Source organism: Xiphophorus hellerii, chromosome 5 (genome assembly GCF_003331165.1).
Source record: "Xiphophorus hellerii strain 12219 chromosome 5, Xiphophorus_hellerii-4.1, whole genome shotgun sequence".
Lineage (NCBI taxonomy): Eukaryota > Metazoa > Chordata > Actinopteri > Cyprinodontiformes > Poeciliidae > Xiphophorus > Xiphophorus hellerii.
The window spans coordinates 23,658,540-23,673,580 of NC_045676.1; the positions used below are offsets into that span (position 1 = coordinate 23,658,540).

A 15,041-nucleotide genomic window follows, 5' to 3' on the forward strand; every position below is an offset into this window, starting at 1 on the left:
AAGAAGAAAATAAAAAAGCATAACCCACTTGCATTTTGTGTCGTGACACCGCTTGGTTATGTTCTGTGTTTTGTCTTTGTCCAAAATGTGTGCATTTTAACTTGTTTTTTTTTCCCTCTCACACTTTTCTTTGTTAATTTTTGTTGTTGCCTTTTCTCTCTGCTAATCTAATTGGTTATTTTGCAGATCAAAACGTCCGTCTGCCAGCCTGTAGTGGTTGTTTTGTGTGCACTAATTGGTGTCTTTAAAAAAATAAAAGATAAAGACAGTAGGGAAAACAGAGCAATTCCCACATTCATCAACTTACGCCGTTTTTGAACCGTATCCTCTGAAGTCGATGGCTGCCGACACGGCCACCACCAGCCCGGGCACAGAGTAGCCGCAGAGGTAAAAATATTTCCTCCTGGAGTTGCGTCCCTCGAACACTTCCCTCTGCAGAAGGTACAGCTCCACTGCCTCCAGGCACAACCAGCAGAACACGGACAGCAGCGAAAAGTGCAGCAGCCCAGCGGTGATGGAGCAGAGGACCTGGAAACGGGAGTGCAGAATGAGCAACCACAAAAAAAAAAAAAAAATTAACCAATTCATGCTGATTTGTCTGATATCAAAGTACTGACCGTGTACTTAGTCTTGTTGGCACCGATAAGGAAGATGAGTTCTGTGATGAGCAGGTTGGCCCACAGGTTGCAGTGAATGGTGCTGTGGTCAGTGTGCCACGGCGCCCCCTGGCAGCAGAGGGTGATAAGGCAGGTAGCCAAACACACAAGAGCAACGGCGATGCCGACCCAGGAAACCACGTAGACCAGAAGCTCCTCCACACCGGCGCCGAACTGTGAAGCAAATGTCACAGCGGGGCGTCGATTGACGTGTGGAAAAACAACAAGAACGAACGAATGCAGAGGCAGAACGTTGGTGCAGATCCTAGAGCACATGTGGATGTATTGTAGTGTTTTGAGTTGTGTATTTATGTAGGGGTGTGTGGGTGTGTGTTTGTTACATAACATCTATTTATGTGAATAAATCACAGCTAATGAAGAGAACATCTTGCAGGGAACACTTAATTTAATTTCATGGCAGGACAAAATATCCTGCTGCATGTCTGCAGCAGCAATCCAACGCCTACTCTGCGTCTGATTTCCTCCTTAATTTAGAAACCACAGTGTCAGTCTGAGCTCTCTGAGCAAGAGGAAGAAATAAGGCAAAATTTGGCACATTGCCATCTGACACAACAGCAGTGACATGTCTTATAATCAACTATTCTAACACATGTAAAAAAGAACATGACATGCTTTATTAATATTGGCAAACAACAGTTTTTAAGTGTTGAGATCAAACCCAACTCAAATTTAGAGACAAAATTAATTGCCCACACTGGATTGTGTAAAAAAAACCCAAAAAAACCCACTTTCAATCAGTTCCTCTCTTATTTCTAGAGCTCTAACGACGCCTACAACAACTCTCCAGACCAGACCAGACACGATATCGAGTTCATAGGAACGAGACGCTACGCTTCAGGAACGTCTTCGTTCTGCTTTTTTTTAATTGATTTTTACTACAAACTCAACATACTGATGTCTGATATTACTCTGCTGCCATTTATTGTTCCAGCTCGGAACCGAATGAAGGCAAATAAACGTTTTAGCTCTTTTATTACACCTTCCTCAGGAGGAGCCAAGCTGACGCTAACTGACCGGTGCTCATGAGGTAGCAGACACCTCGATGAGAAACGTTGTGATGTTTTAGGGTGAATTCACACCAGGAAAGTCCTTGGTCCTCTTGGACTTTGTTTATTTTTTTCACCCGGTGCGGTTTGCATTCATTTTGTGCTTCTTTGCAGCAGTTACATTCGCCCATTCAGTTACACGGCCCAAATCCTTGGTGTGCTTGCTGCTGATCTCTACCGGAGGCCCAACAAACTTGTCCGTGTCTAAAGCTGTATCCAATGCTGTCGTGTACAGATGTGCAACTTACAACTGGTTGCTGGTAAGTCATGAGGACGGCATAGCTGGACAGATGGTTGCACGCACAAGTCGTGTGCGTGTTGTTTGTGTGCAGCAGGCGGCAGCCCTGAGTGGACCACCTGCCGCTGCCAGAAACCCCCGAAGCGTTCCAGAAAGAACAGTTGGGACCAAAGTGATTTTCCAGCTGCGGACGAAAATAAAAACACGGCCGAATATCCCGTGAGAGGCTGCGAAGGAAACTCAGGACCCAAACAGGAGGGATTTACTCTATCTAAATGTTAATTTGGATGCAAATACACATACCTGGAGATGTCTGAGAGTGAAGATCACCGGCGCTGTGAGGTATACCCGGTTGGTGCCTCTGTGCACAGAGGCAGAGATGACATGGGAGTTGACCACCAGGCTCCTGCGCCGGGGCTCTTGGCCTTGGGCAAGTCCCAGTCCCAGACGCAAAGTTGAGTTCTGGGTGGTGAGGAAGGGGCCCAGGTTCTTGAAGAGGGAAAGGACCAACTTCACCTGACCTGCAAAAGCAAAAGCCCAGGCGGGAAATCACTTCGTGAAGTTTAAGAGAATTAGGACTGAAACGACTAATCAAATCAATCGTGACTAATCGATTACTGAAACGATTGCCAACTAATTTGATAATCGATTAATCGTTAACTGGAGTCTCCAGACTCAAAAAGAACAACACTCTCAGAGCAGTAACTAAACCAAAACTGTACAAAAAATATATACATTTTGCATCCAAGATGAAAAAGAAAAATCTTTGTCTGTAAAGATGGTCTAACCAAAACTCCTACAAAGTGGCATTTTAGCTTCACCTGGCTCAAAGTCTGTATCAAAAAATATATTTTTAAGCACCGTTTGCTGTCCTGTTATTAATCGATTGCTTCCAAAACTAATCAACAAATCAGCCCAACGCTGCAAGTCAAACAGAAAGGGCAAAACCTTTCGTCGTGTTGATGTTAGGAGTATCAACACTCCTAACATCACGGACATGCTGATGTTAGAAGATGTACAAATACATCTGCATTTGTAGCAGATGCATCATTTGCTACAAATTATGAAACATACGCTAAAAGATTGCTATTATTGTATTTTAGGCAATAAATCTTTATTTATTTGTTTATTGTATCTTTTAATGCATTTCTAATATTGCATAAAAAAGGCTTAAATGAAAAATCAGCAGAAAGTGCCCATTTTTTGTTCCCAATTAATCGATTAATTGTCAGAACAATTGATAGAACAATCGATAGTACAATCGACTTCTAAAATAATCATTAGTTGCAGCCCTAACGAGAATGTGTTCAGAGATTTAAAGCAAGTATTGATATAGAGACAAGTAATACTTCCACAAACCACCATGAACATTCGTTAATACCGATTTTTCCCGGTGCCACTGACCGTTGTTGCTGTACTGCTGCAGAGCCTGCGCCGATATCTGCAGGATGCTGTCGCTGTCATACGAGTGTGGAAAAGTCAAATCCTGTATGTCAGCCTCAGTATTTAGTACATACACTTCCAGATCTGTGAATTGACAAAAGAAAAACAAAAAAACAAGAGTACACATGTTTGTGGATGAGTTCAGGAGTCTTGCAGGCAGCATCGGGGGAAAATATGCAGGAAAGTGGAGAGTCAACGTGCCGACATTAGGTGCTCTGTCACTGAAACGGCCCTCGTAGAGATTGTTCGCCAACAGAAATGCTCCTTTCTCGACCGCGTCCAACAGCAGCGATGCAGAGCGGGACTGGTCAAGGTTGCTCATGTCTGCCCAGGACACCAGGGCTTCAGGACCCAGCAGGTTATCGGCTATCTGAACCACAGCCTGACAAAAACACACACACACAGAAAGTTACCTGTCAGTAGGTCTGTTCAGCCGTCTGTGCAGTGCAGAAGTAGAAGAGGTATTCACATTCTTTCTGTCGTGTTATAAACAACAAACATCAATGGATTCACATTGATGAAACGTGAAATGAGTCTCAAAAATCCCCATGCACTCGTAACCTGATCTGTGCGCAAATGCAGTTTTGTGTGTGTGTACCAGGCGACTTCCCTTATGTAACATTTGTAGATGTAGGAGAAGGTTTGTGAGGTTGCAGTTAAAAAGTTTGCGTGTGGGTGTGCCGTGGTGGCGTAGGGGATAGCGCTACCCACATTTGGAGGCCCTGAGTCCTCGACGCGGCTGGCGCGGGTTCGACTCCCGGACCCGACGACATTTGCTGCCTGTCCCGCATGTCTTCCCCGCCTCTCCTCCCCCCTTCCTGTCAGCCTACTTTCGTATAAGGGGCACTAGAGCCCACAAAAAGACCCACTGGAGGGGTAAAAAAAAAAAAGTTTGTGTGACCACATATTTACAAGTACCTGGAGTTACGCACAAATTTTTTTTTACGGTTTACAAATCATATTTCACAGACAACTGTCCAAAGTTGCACACAAAGATGCTTACACGAGTTACAAATCCAGTGCTACACACGCACAGATAATTTTACACATGCACAGGTATTTTCAGACTATTTTCACTCCACAATAGACCAATACAAAGTGTAATACTGTGTAAATAGGAAGTGGAAGAAAATTCTAAATGTAGTTGTCTTTACTTCCAATGAGACAACACTTAATACACTCTTCTGCTTAGCTGGCTGCGGTTCTTCTTTCGGATTATGTTTTAACAAGCTTTGTGCATCAGAGAAGAACTCTTTGCCCGGTCTTGTCTCATACACGTCTCAGCATGTTATGACATACTCTTCCCATTAACAGACGGATTGAACACTGGCTTTGTGCTTAAAAGATAATTTCACGTACTACCCAAGGTTTAACTTCTCTACAGCTTGATCTCTGACCTGTCTGCTGTGTTTCTTGGTCTGGCAGGAAGCTGTTTGCTCCCCTAATATTATCAAATAAAGCTCCACAGGACAGCTGGATTTCAATTCCATTAAAAAAAAATACTCAGGGCTGCCCGTGATTGTCTTGGTTTCATGAAGAATCTGTCTTTGCACCATCATCTCCAGTGGTTCCAGCAGATCAGAACCAGCCCAATTTATTGGACTGTTGAGCCTTTGTAGGTCTCCGGCTAAAAAGTGATCCACCGGCTCGGCTTCCTGAGTATTTCTGCAGATGACAGAATGTTGTGCTGGAGGTCTGTGAGTTGGAAGGAATGGTGAGAGTACAGGACCCTGTGGCAGACACACAGTCCGTCGGTCTCACAAGCTACGTCAAACTGAGATTACCAGCAAAGTGACGTTCGAAGCCGTCTGACAATTTATTTTGGGGGAATCAGACTAAAATCCTCAGAACACATGTTGATGTTTGTGATAACGACCTGACAATTATCATAGCAGGAAGCTATACTTTCCTCACTGTCCCTCCATTCATCCACTCATCAGCCTCACCTGAACATATGCTTTGCACGTTCGCTCTCTCTTCTGCAGCTGAAAGCAGAAAAAATTAAAAGAACAATTAAACCCGCAATCGCTGACATTTCCGCATCTCATTTCCACTAAAGGTCACCCACGTTATAAAATTACCTTGTTGTAATTGCGTGCGGCTGACTCTTTGTTGGCTGGTCTCAGGGCCTGCAGCTGAGAGTCCAGGATGTCCAAGAGCTGCTCAATTAGCCGGACCGACATGCTGATGTCGCCGGCGTAGATCCGGCCGCGGGTCAGGTTGACCAGCTCCCCGGCGATGTTGGCCGCGTTTTCGCCGCTCTTGATCTGGACGGGAGTCAGGTGGTGTTTGTGATGTCAAATGTTTTGACATTTAAAAGACAGAGAGATGGATAGAGAGAGAAAAAGAGAAAGAGAGAGAGAGAGCTGTGGGGCGTTTGCTCAGTGCATGTTTGTGTGTCTTTGCTGATCAGGGTATGTGTGTTTGTGCGAGGCACCGACCTTCTGAGCGATTTGGCTGACCCAGGGAGAGGTGCAGTTGGAAAGGTCAGGCCCTTGGGAGTTCCAGCCCACCGGAGACGACATGCACTGATAGGAGGCGATTCCTGCGGCGGCAGAAAGGGGGAGACAAAGTCAAAAAAAAACAGAAAACAAAAAACGAGGTCTTGCACACAAAATCCAAACCCACACCTTCTCCTGTTTTCAAACTGGAGCTCATTGTATGTTAACAATAACAATTATAATACACAACAAATTAAATTGTTTCTGCCTTCAATGTAAGATAATATGAGCCTGAACAATAAACAGAAACATTTTTAAATGTCTCCCGATCTGATCCCACACCCAGAATAAAAGTGTTTGATCACTTGATTAACTAAATTAGCAGAAACCTGTGAGAAGCTAAAGGAGAAGACCTGGACCAAATCCAGCTCCTGTAGCAAAGAAGCTGAACTTCCATCCTCTCTGGACTGGAACCAGACAGATTCCCAGTGATAAAAGCAGAAGTTAGCGATTTGCATTTCCATCCTGGATGCTGCGGGGTGTTTAGCTTTCCAAGTGGAACAGTAACAATGGAAACTAGGCTCATAAAAAGGATTTGAAGATAAATGCAGCTTATAACTGTGATAATATAAAATACTTGGACGTGAGTAGTGCTGTAACTAACAATTATTTAAGTCATCAGTTCATTTATTGATTATTCCGACGATTAATCGAATAATATGATTCAAAAATTGTTACATTCTGCGGATTTTTCATTTAATTGTTTATATTTTATGATATTAGAAATATGTCGAAAGGCGCAAATAAACAACTGGATTCCTATTTTAAATAGGAAAATACAACAACATGTCCTTCCTGTGGCGTGAGCACGATCATTCGTAACAAATGTTGAAAAAACTTTTTAACATCAACATGTAAAAAGTGGAAAGGCCCTTTCTGCTCGACATCAATACATTGTAGGGCTTGATCACTTTTAGATTAAACGATTAATAATGGGCAGCAAAAGGTACTTAATAGGAGATTTTTTGTATCAGAATTTGAACCGGTTGAAGCTAAAACTATGAAATTTTAGGCGTAACATTTTTACAGACTGAGATTAAATGCAAAATGTCCATATTTTTTGTACAGTTATAACTTAATTACTGCTCTGATTGTGCTGTTCATTCAGCATTTTATCTTTTTTGAGTCTGTATTCTCTAGTTAATGATTAATTGATCACTAAACTAGTTGACAATTATCTCAGTAATCAATTCATTGTGATTAATATGAATAAAGGTTTTAGTCCGAGACGTGAGTGTGAATTGTTGAGGTTATAGTTAACGCTTGTAACAGCTTTTTTTTTTTTTTTTTTTACGTATTAAAATAGTTCTAATTAGCTTTACACATTTAGACTTTGTTGTCTGGAGAATGCATTATAAACACAAAACAACAAACTTCAACACAGTTCAGTGTAAAATTGTGAATCAAGCCAGATTTATATCACATAAATCTATTAAAACATCAGTTCATGGCCAGTCACTCACACTTCCTACAAATTAGGCGAGGCGGCATCTCCGCCTGGTTCGAGTTAAAAGATAAAATACGGTGATGCTGTTCCAGTGTAATCGTCAACTCTGTGCTAAATCCGTGCTGAAACGATTTGACGTGATTATCGAGGCAAAATGCACCACAGGATTATCAACATAATCTGCATCACAGCGTCTTCTCAGAGGGAGGGTGTGATGGAGAGGCAGCTGCTCAGTGAGAGGAAGAATTGCCAAATCCGGCGTCTCTGCACACTGAAACTCCTCTCTCGTTTTTTTTTTTTTTTTACCCCGTCTCGTCTGAGTTCAAAGATTGGACACCTGACTGCGTTTCAAAAGGAAACGGGATACACTCACACAGACACCAAAACACACACCACACCTACCCAGAGACCCCTTAGGGCAGGGCCGCTCCACCGTCTCTCCCTTCAGAGTCGGAGGCCACTGAACTCCTCGCGCAACGCGGCCCTCGCATCCGCCGACCTGACCGGGCCCGCCGGGGGCCAGGGGGACCCGCAGCGGAGGCCGCGGGGTCAGCGGGACCATGGCTGTGATCGGACCCCTGTTGATGACGCCGATCGGGTGCGAGGCCGACGGGCGAACCGGGGTGAGAGCGACTGTAGCCGTGTAGGACCGCACAGTGGTCATCAGAGAGGACAGGGGACCTGCAAGGACAGAGACAACACGCCGTCCCGTCCTGATGCGTTCATATTCCGTGACAAAGTTTCACATTTTGCTATGTTCCGTCCCCAAGCTTCAGTTTACATTGTTGATATTTTCTACATAGAAGACAGATGACACAAGGGATGAAAAAAAGTTTTTGAGAGATGGAAATATTTGAGAAAACAACTAAAAAAAGGTCAGCTGCGGGTTTGTGTTTGTATTCATATTCAAATTTTACTGACAATACTCTGAGGAACAACTTTTTGTTGAATTATGAGGTGGCCTGTCATGATCACAACATTCCCAGAAATTATTGAGGTAATCAATGACATTGTTGCTGCTGTTTGGCATTTTGATAATGCCAACATTTGCTCTCTGAAAGAACCCTTAGAGAGAGCAAACATTCAAACTGTTTAAATAAAACAAAACAACCAAAATCAATAAATATAATGGAACAAAAAAAACAGACACAACTGAAACCATAAATGAAACAGAAAATGAAGTCTGTAAATAAAATTGCCCTTTAAAATAAAAAGTATCATCAGAATGGAAATGATTGTGCTCATTTAAATTTATCTGCCAACTACTGATTTATTGCTTATTTATGGGGGCAAACGTCAAGATTTTTTTGCCCACATTTTTATTTATATAATAATTCAGCTTCAGCTAGAAACAAATGTTTTCTGGCTAAGAAACATTTGTGAAGACCAATCAGTGGAATTTAAATCTGGGCTTTGACTAAGCCACACAAATATGCCTCTTGATCTGAACCATCGTCTGACCAGAGCGCCTTCTCCCTCATGTCCAGCATGTCTCCCAGATGGACTCTGGCAAACTGCAGCTAGTTGAGCTTGATTTCATTTAGGTGTATCAGGTAAAGGAGGATGGATATGAATAAGAAAATGAATGCCAGACTAGTCATATTTTTATTTAAGTAAAAATAAAAAGGCAATATATTCTCTACTATCCTTGTCAGAGTTGTTCACTAACTCGTGTTGCCCAAATCCAAATAAAACACACTGAGGTTCGAGGTGATACCTCTGAGAATATGAAAAGGTTTTTAATTTCCCCCCCCCCCCAAGTATATTTATATATGTAGTGTAACATAATTTGTTATTTCCTCACCTTTAGTTGGTGGTGGCGGTGTGAAACTCAGAGGGTAGCGCAGCATGTAGTAGTTGTTCCACACGTACAGTTGGTTGTCTCTGGGATTGTAGTCGATGGAGGAGATGTACTGGTACGGGTTGGGGAACGGTATCTGGACGGGCAGCTCCTGACCCCGACTGGTGTCGTAGGCGTACACCACCATGTTGCTGCTGGCGCGGCTGTCCGCCTGGCCCTCGTCGTCCTGGAAGACGGAGCGCACCGCGTAGAGCACGCCGCAGGCCATGAAGGCGTTGCTGGCGCCGCGTTTGTCGAAGCCTGTCGCCCAGGTGCCCTCGAAGCGCAGCGTGTACGGGTTCACCTGGAATAAAACCCAGTGGCGCTTAAGCTGCTTTTCTTTCCTTCCCCCGCTCCTGCCATCGATCGGAGTTCAGTCCTCCTACCTGGCTGACCACGATGCGTCCGTTATTGGCCTCCGTGGAGTAGATAACCCAGAGCCCGTTCTCGTCCACCGCCAGATCGATGTCCGACTTTCCTCCCCAGCGGTAAGGAGAGGTGTCGTGGTAATTGGCGTTGACCACCACTGCCTCGCCGCTCTTGATGCGAGTGCGCAGGTCGTATTTGACCAGGTTGCGAGTTCGCTCCTTGTTGTAAAACACAGCTCCGTCGTACACCACAAAACCCGTGCCGTCCACACGACTCGGCAACCTAGGATAGAGAAACACATTGAAGAGGACGGATAATATCCATTTCATTTGTGGTCAAACACTAGAAGTTATCCTGTAAGTTAGGTAATATAGCTGACTTTTTGAACCTTTTCCAGGCCAAAATGATACATCTACGACATTGATTTTTCTTTATTAAGAGGTTTTTCATACTAAAATGTTTGTAACTATGCCACATAAGAGAAATTAAAGAGTGTACCAGTGGTGGTACACTTTTCAATTTGAAAAATATGTTATTTATACATTTTTAGTTAAACTGTCTTGTTTTTATTAGAGAGTGTTAGGGCTAGGCTAAGAAAAATAGAGCAGAATGTGAGAAAAAAGTCAAAGTATTACGAGAATAAAGTCGCACAACAGTAAGTAGAAATTATAGGAGAATATAGTATAATAATACAAGAAAAAAGACTTAATAATGCAAAAATGTAGCCACACTGTTACCAGGATAAAGCCAGAATAATATGAGATTAAGTTGTAAGACAAAAAGCCATAATATCACAAAAATAAAATCATAACATTGTGACAATAATGTCATAAAATTAGTAGGGACACAATATTACCAGAGGAAACACGTAAAATCATGAGAAAGTAGATCTGAAGACCAGCTCGTCTAGTCAAAATGGACTCAGTCATAATTTTATGAAAATAAAGTCCTAATAATACAAGAAAAAAGTCATGTGACACACACCTGTGTTGTACATTGGTGAGCCAATAACATTTTTCCACTCTGGTGGCCAAAATAAATGTTGAGATTCTGTTCTATTCTATTCCAGAGAGCAGAATTCACCATGTCATAAATTACAGGAATTTGTCCAGGTCCTGATGAAGCAAAGCGTCCTCACACCACCACACTATAACTACCATCTTTGACTCTGTATTTAATAATTGAAAATTCTGTGTTACTCTTCTATGCCAGATGTATCAAAGCGCACACGCAGATTTCAAAAAGTTCCACTTTCGTCTCATCCCTCCGTGTAATATTTTCTCAAAGGTCTTGTGGGAATGTGCGTAACTCCTCTCTCCTGGAACAGACACCCACTGTCGTATGTTAACACCGGAGGGGAAAAAGGCAATGATGCTTTCCAGGATGGGTTTCTGTACGTGAATGCTACTGGTCCAACAGTAATCGGAGCCGGGTCCAGGTGGCAAAACAAAATCAAACTCACTTGTAGGTGGTGGTGACTCTGTTCTGTCGGAGGTCGTCCCACGAGGCGTACTCATACAGGACCTCCGTTCTGTACGGCGTCCACGGCATGACGTACAGCCTGTCTCCGGCCTGCAGGGGGTCTTTGCACCAGGCCCCGGACTGATGCTCCGCCTCCAGGAGCGAGGAGTCCGGCTGGATGCTGAGAAGCGAGCCGGGGCACACGAAAACTAAGAGCCGGGCGTTAGGAAAGCAGGATGAGAGAAACGGGGAAGAGAACGGCGGCAACGTAAGAGGAAGAGAGGAAGAAAGCAGAGGCAGGTGTGAGGAGGGGGGGAAAAAAAGGATGAAAGAAAGCAAGTGGGGGTAAAAAAATGATTTGAATTATAGATGATGGTGCAGAGAGATTCGGAGAAAAAGAACGGGGAGAAGAAGAGAGAGATTTAAAACACCTCTGATTTCAGGCGACAGAAGAGACGAATAAGAGTTGAAAAGTCACACACTGTGCGTGTGGTGATTAATACAACAGGGACACTGCAATGAAAGTTGTATAAGCGCATTTAAGTGTTTTATGTGTGTGTGTGTGTGTGTGTGTGGGCGTGTTCGTGTGTGTGTAGGGGAGTGGGGGGCGAGTGGGGCGGACGGAGGGGGTTAGTGCAAAAAGAGTTAAGAAGAGTGTGAGGTAGAGTCAGGGACGCAGAAGGCGGGGCTAAAGTTTGCCTTGAAGTGAATGAGAGGGCAGGTTAGTTTACGCCGGGCACAACGATTGGTCCACCCACATGTCAATAACTGCATGGACACATATGTAGACTGGACAGTCCCACACTGGCATGCAAAGAGGCATGCATGCACACACCCGCACACACACACACACACGCACGCACGCACACGCACACGCCCAGACGCATTCTTGCATGTAAGCGGTGCTTGGTAAGCACACACATCCAGACGAATAAACAACCACACACACGTTTCGTCTTATTTTTCCTATGAAGATAAATAAGGGGCTCTTCCTATAAGGGAAGAAAAGGGAAAATAAGCATGACGAGGATGACTGGAAAAGAAGGAAGGAGGAAAGGAAGGAAGGAAGGAAGGAAGAAAGAGTTGGTAAAGAAGGTGTTCATGTTTGTGCGACCAGTTGTGGGTTTTTTTTGTGTGTGTGTGCACAGAAAGACGGAGAGAAAGACGAGAGGAGGAAGAGAGAGGAGTATAGGTGCAGAACCTGGATAAAATTGGATCAAAAAGACGGCTTTGGATACAACAAGAGATGGATAAAATGTGGAGGGAAAAAAAATCAAAGAACTGCGTGAAAAATGAAAATAAATAAATAAATGAAAAAAAGAAGAGGAGGGGCGGAGGGGGGAGGGTGAGGAAGAGGGGCAACATCCAGCATGATTACGAAACAACGTCCTAGGGTTGGAGGAGGAGAGAAATGATAGGATAGAGGAAGAGGAGGAGAGTGGAGAGGTAGAAGAAGAAGAGAAAAGAGGGAGGATTGGGGGTAAGGAGAGATCAAGATGCTACAATGTTTTGTCTTTACCTTTTTGGTCCACTTCTACTCAAGCATAGGAAAAAAAAGAGGGAGAGAAAGAAAGAAAAGTCAGGGGGTGAAAGAAGGGGGGAGTGAGAAAGAGAGAGAAAAGGAAAGCAAGCAAGAAAGAAAGAAGCAAAGAAAGGAGGAAAAAGAAAGAAAAAGTTGCACAGATAAAGATTTCGGAGCTCATTCTCACCACAAACATTATTGTTCATGTAAAAAAAAAGAGAAAATTAAAAGAAAAAAGAGAAAGATAAAGAAACTCCAACATACTCCGCTCTTCTTCTCCCTCACCCCTCACCACCTCCCTCCACCCTCCTCCCCCAATTATCCCCCCGTTTTTCTTCCTCCTCCCTCCCTCCCCCGATCTGTCCTTCCCTCAATCAGGCTCCTGTGGAGAAAAGAGAGCAACTCCTGTGGCGTGAATCTGCAAAAGAGAAGCACACACACTTGTGTACGCTCAAGCGCTTACCCCCCCACGCACACCCCCCCACACACACACACACACACACACACGCCGACACGCGTGACATTTTATGACAATTTGCAAATGCCCCACAGTTTGTTTTCTTCCCCTTTCCCCCTTTCTCAGCACTCCCTGTCCCTCCCTCTCCCCCTCTCTCGCCATCCTACTTTCTGTTTGTGATTCACACACACCAACATGCACACCCCCTCTTCCTGAGAAAAAAAAAAACATCTCACTTAGAAAAAAAAAAAATATATATATATATACAGTATATAGCCATCAATCTCTCAGGGAAATAGCTGACATCAGAAGGTGAAAAATCAAAAATCAAACCTGCATCATGACATAAGTAGGTTAAATCTGTGTTTCGTGTGTGTTACTGTTTTTTTTCTTCTTCTTTTGTGTGTGTATGTGTGCAGTCGCATATTAACGCATACTCACTGTAAGGGACGCACTCGTACTGGATCTCCAGGTACTTGTACGTTCCGGGGCAGGGGTCTGGGAAGACGTCGACCCCCGCGACCACCACACACTGAGTCCGGTTGTTACATCTGAGGAACAGAACGGACGGATTGGGATTGATGAATCGGTCGATGAAACTGATGGAGTTTAGAGGGAGGGGAAGAAAGAGGAAGTCGAGGGAGTAACAGAAAAAGAAGAGGCGAAGGATGGGCCTTCTCTCTCTCTCTCTCTCTGAATATTGATCAGTTCTTTGAGGAAAATGCTGCTGAGTACACAGCTAGTACACAGCTAAACATTCTGCAGCGCTTACACACACACCTGACACACAAGCCTGAGTATTGTTTTGGTGAAGTGTTTCCAACTAATCCACATTTATTATGTACGGCAACACACCTACCCGCTGCGCACAAACCAGTAATTGCGTTAAACAGTTGACCTGCTTCCATCCAGAACGCCTTCACGAGTTTAAATAATAAGATCATAATTTGCAGAATTTCTAGGCATTGCTTAAATGTCTCTGACGTTTTTTTATATTTTGTCATAATACGGAAACGAAACTGAGTGTTTTTTTCTTTGCTGGTGACAGAAAGTTGCGTATAACTGTGACACGTAGAAAAAAGAATACATGGTTTTTGAAGTTTTGTATGATTTTTAAAAAGTCTAAAAAGTGTGGCATGCACGTATTTGTGTAGAGCCCCACTCAGTGAAGGTTTTGCAGAAGCCCTTTAGATGTAAATGCAGCCTGAGGACCTTTGGATCAGAGCTGAAGAGTGAAAATGTTATTCTTTCTTTGCACTTGATTACCAAAAAATATGGGGTCAAAACTATTCAATTTGGTCTTCCGATCACTTCTGTGTAAACGATCAATAAACGTTTGAAAATAAAATTAGGATATTCTCAGTACCTCAGTAAACTCCTGTGTGAGCTAGTTTGTTTTCAGGAGTTTTACTCAGTTCGTCAGATCAGTTGAGTGAAAGGAAATGTTAATTCCTCAGCACACCAATAAATTTAGGAAGATTTCATGCACCTCACTTTGTGGGAACAGTTTGAAAATGGCTCCTTCCTGTTCAAAAATAAGCAAGGTCCATAAAGACGTGTCTGGTAGAGCTGGACTGGCCCACTGACAGCCTGACAGAAAACTGTAGTGACGAATTAGAGCAGAGAGACTTCTTGTCCAACAACAGTGTCTGATCTCACAAATGGTCATCTGAAGAAATTTTCAAAAATTCCCACGAATACGATTCCAAACTTTGGAAAACACCTTCGGAGATGAGGTGAAACTCTAGCAGCTGTAAAGCGAGGCCAAATAAAGAAAGTCAAATTCATGTATGTGTAAAACGGGCTACCAGTCTTGGCAGTAACTCAAACTCAGTCAGATTAGATGGCGATAATATGTGAACATTCATTTTCAAGTTCTCTTTTAAATTCTGAATTCAATTTAGGCCTGAACTTTGGTCAGTTGTATCTACTGTGAGCTCCTTTCATAACGAGCTGTTTTAGGGGCTCCTACCACTTTAAATCCAAATAAGTTGCTGCTGGTCGCCCCCTCCCGTAACCCCAACTCAACTTTTACATTTG

The 15,041-nt window shown here is 43.4% G+C and overlaps 1 protein-coding gene across 4 annotated transcripts in view; it reads right to left on the reverse strand.

Annotated features, from left to right (window-relative positions):
* Positions 1–15,041, reverse strand: part of LOC116719780 (adhesion G protein-coupled receptor L1) — a 48,825-nt gene that overhangs the window by 8,716 nt on the left and 25,068 nt on the right. For 3 of the 4 annotated variants that reach the window (XM_032562464.1, XM_032562463.1, XM_032562466.1), the window contains exons 4-18: positions 13,443–13,552; positions 12,542–12,556; positions 11,024–11,231; positions 9,579–9,843; positions 9,157–9,496; positions 7,755–8,033; positions 5,846–5,949; positions 5,486–5,671; positions 5,351–5,389; positions 3,606–3,786; positions 3,366–3,488; positions 2,265–2,482; positions 1,972–2,145; positions 618–830; positions 308–528 (exon numbers count right to left, since the gene is read on the reverse strand). In XM_032562464.1, the coding sequence (XP_032418355.1) occupies positions 308–528; positions 618–830; positions 1,972–2,145; positions 2,265–2,482; positions 3,366–3,488; positions 3,606–3,786; positions 5,351–5,389; positions 5,486–5,671; positions 5,846–5,949; positions 7,755–8,033; positions 9,157–9,496; positions 9,579–9,843; positions 11,024–11,231; positions 12,542–12,556; positions 13,443–13,552 (2,676 nt within the window). The remainder of the gene's footprint in view (positions 1–307; positions 529–617; positions 831–1,971; positions 2,146–2,264; positions 2,483–3,365; positions 3,489–3,605; positions 3,787–5,350; positions 5,390–5,485; positions 5,672–5,845; positions 5,950–7,754; positions 8,034–9,156; positions 9,497–9,578; positions 9,844–11,023; positions 11,232–12,541; positions 12,557–13,442; positions 13,553–15,041) is intronic. The other variant, XM_032562465.1, reaches the window with a different exon arrangement.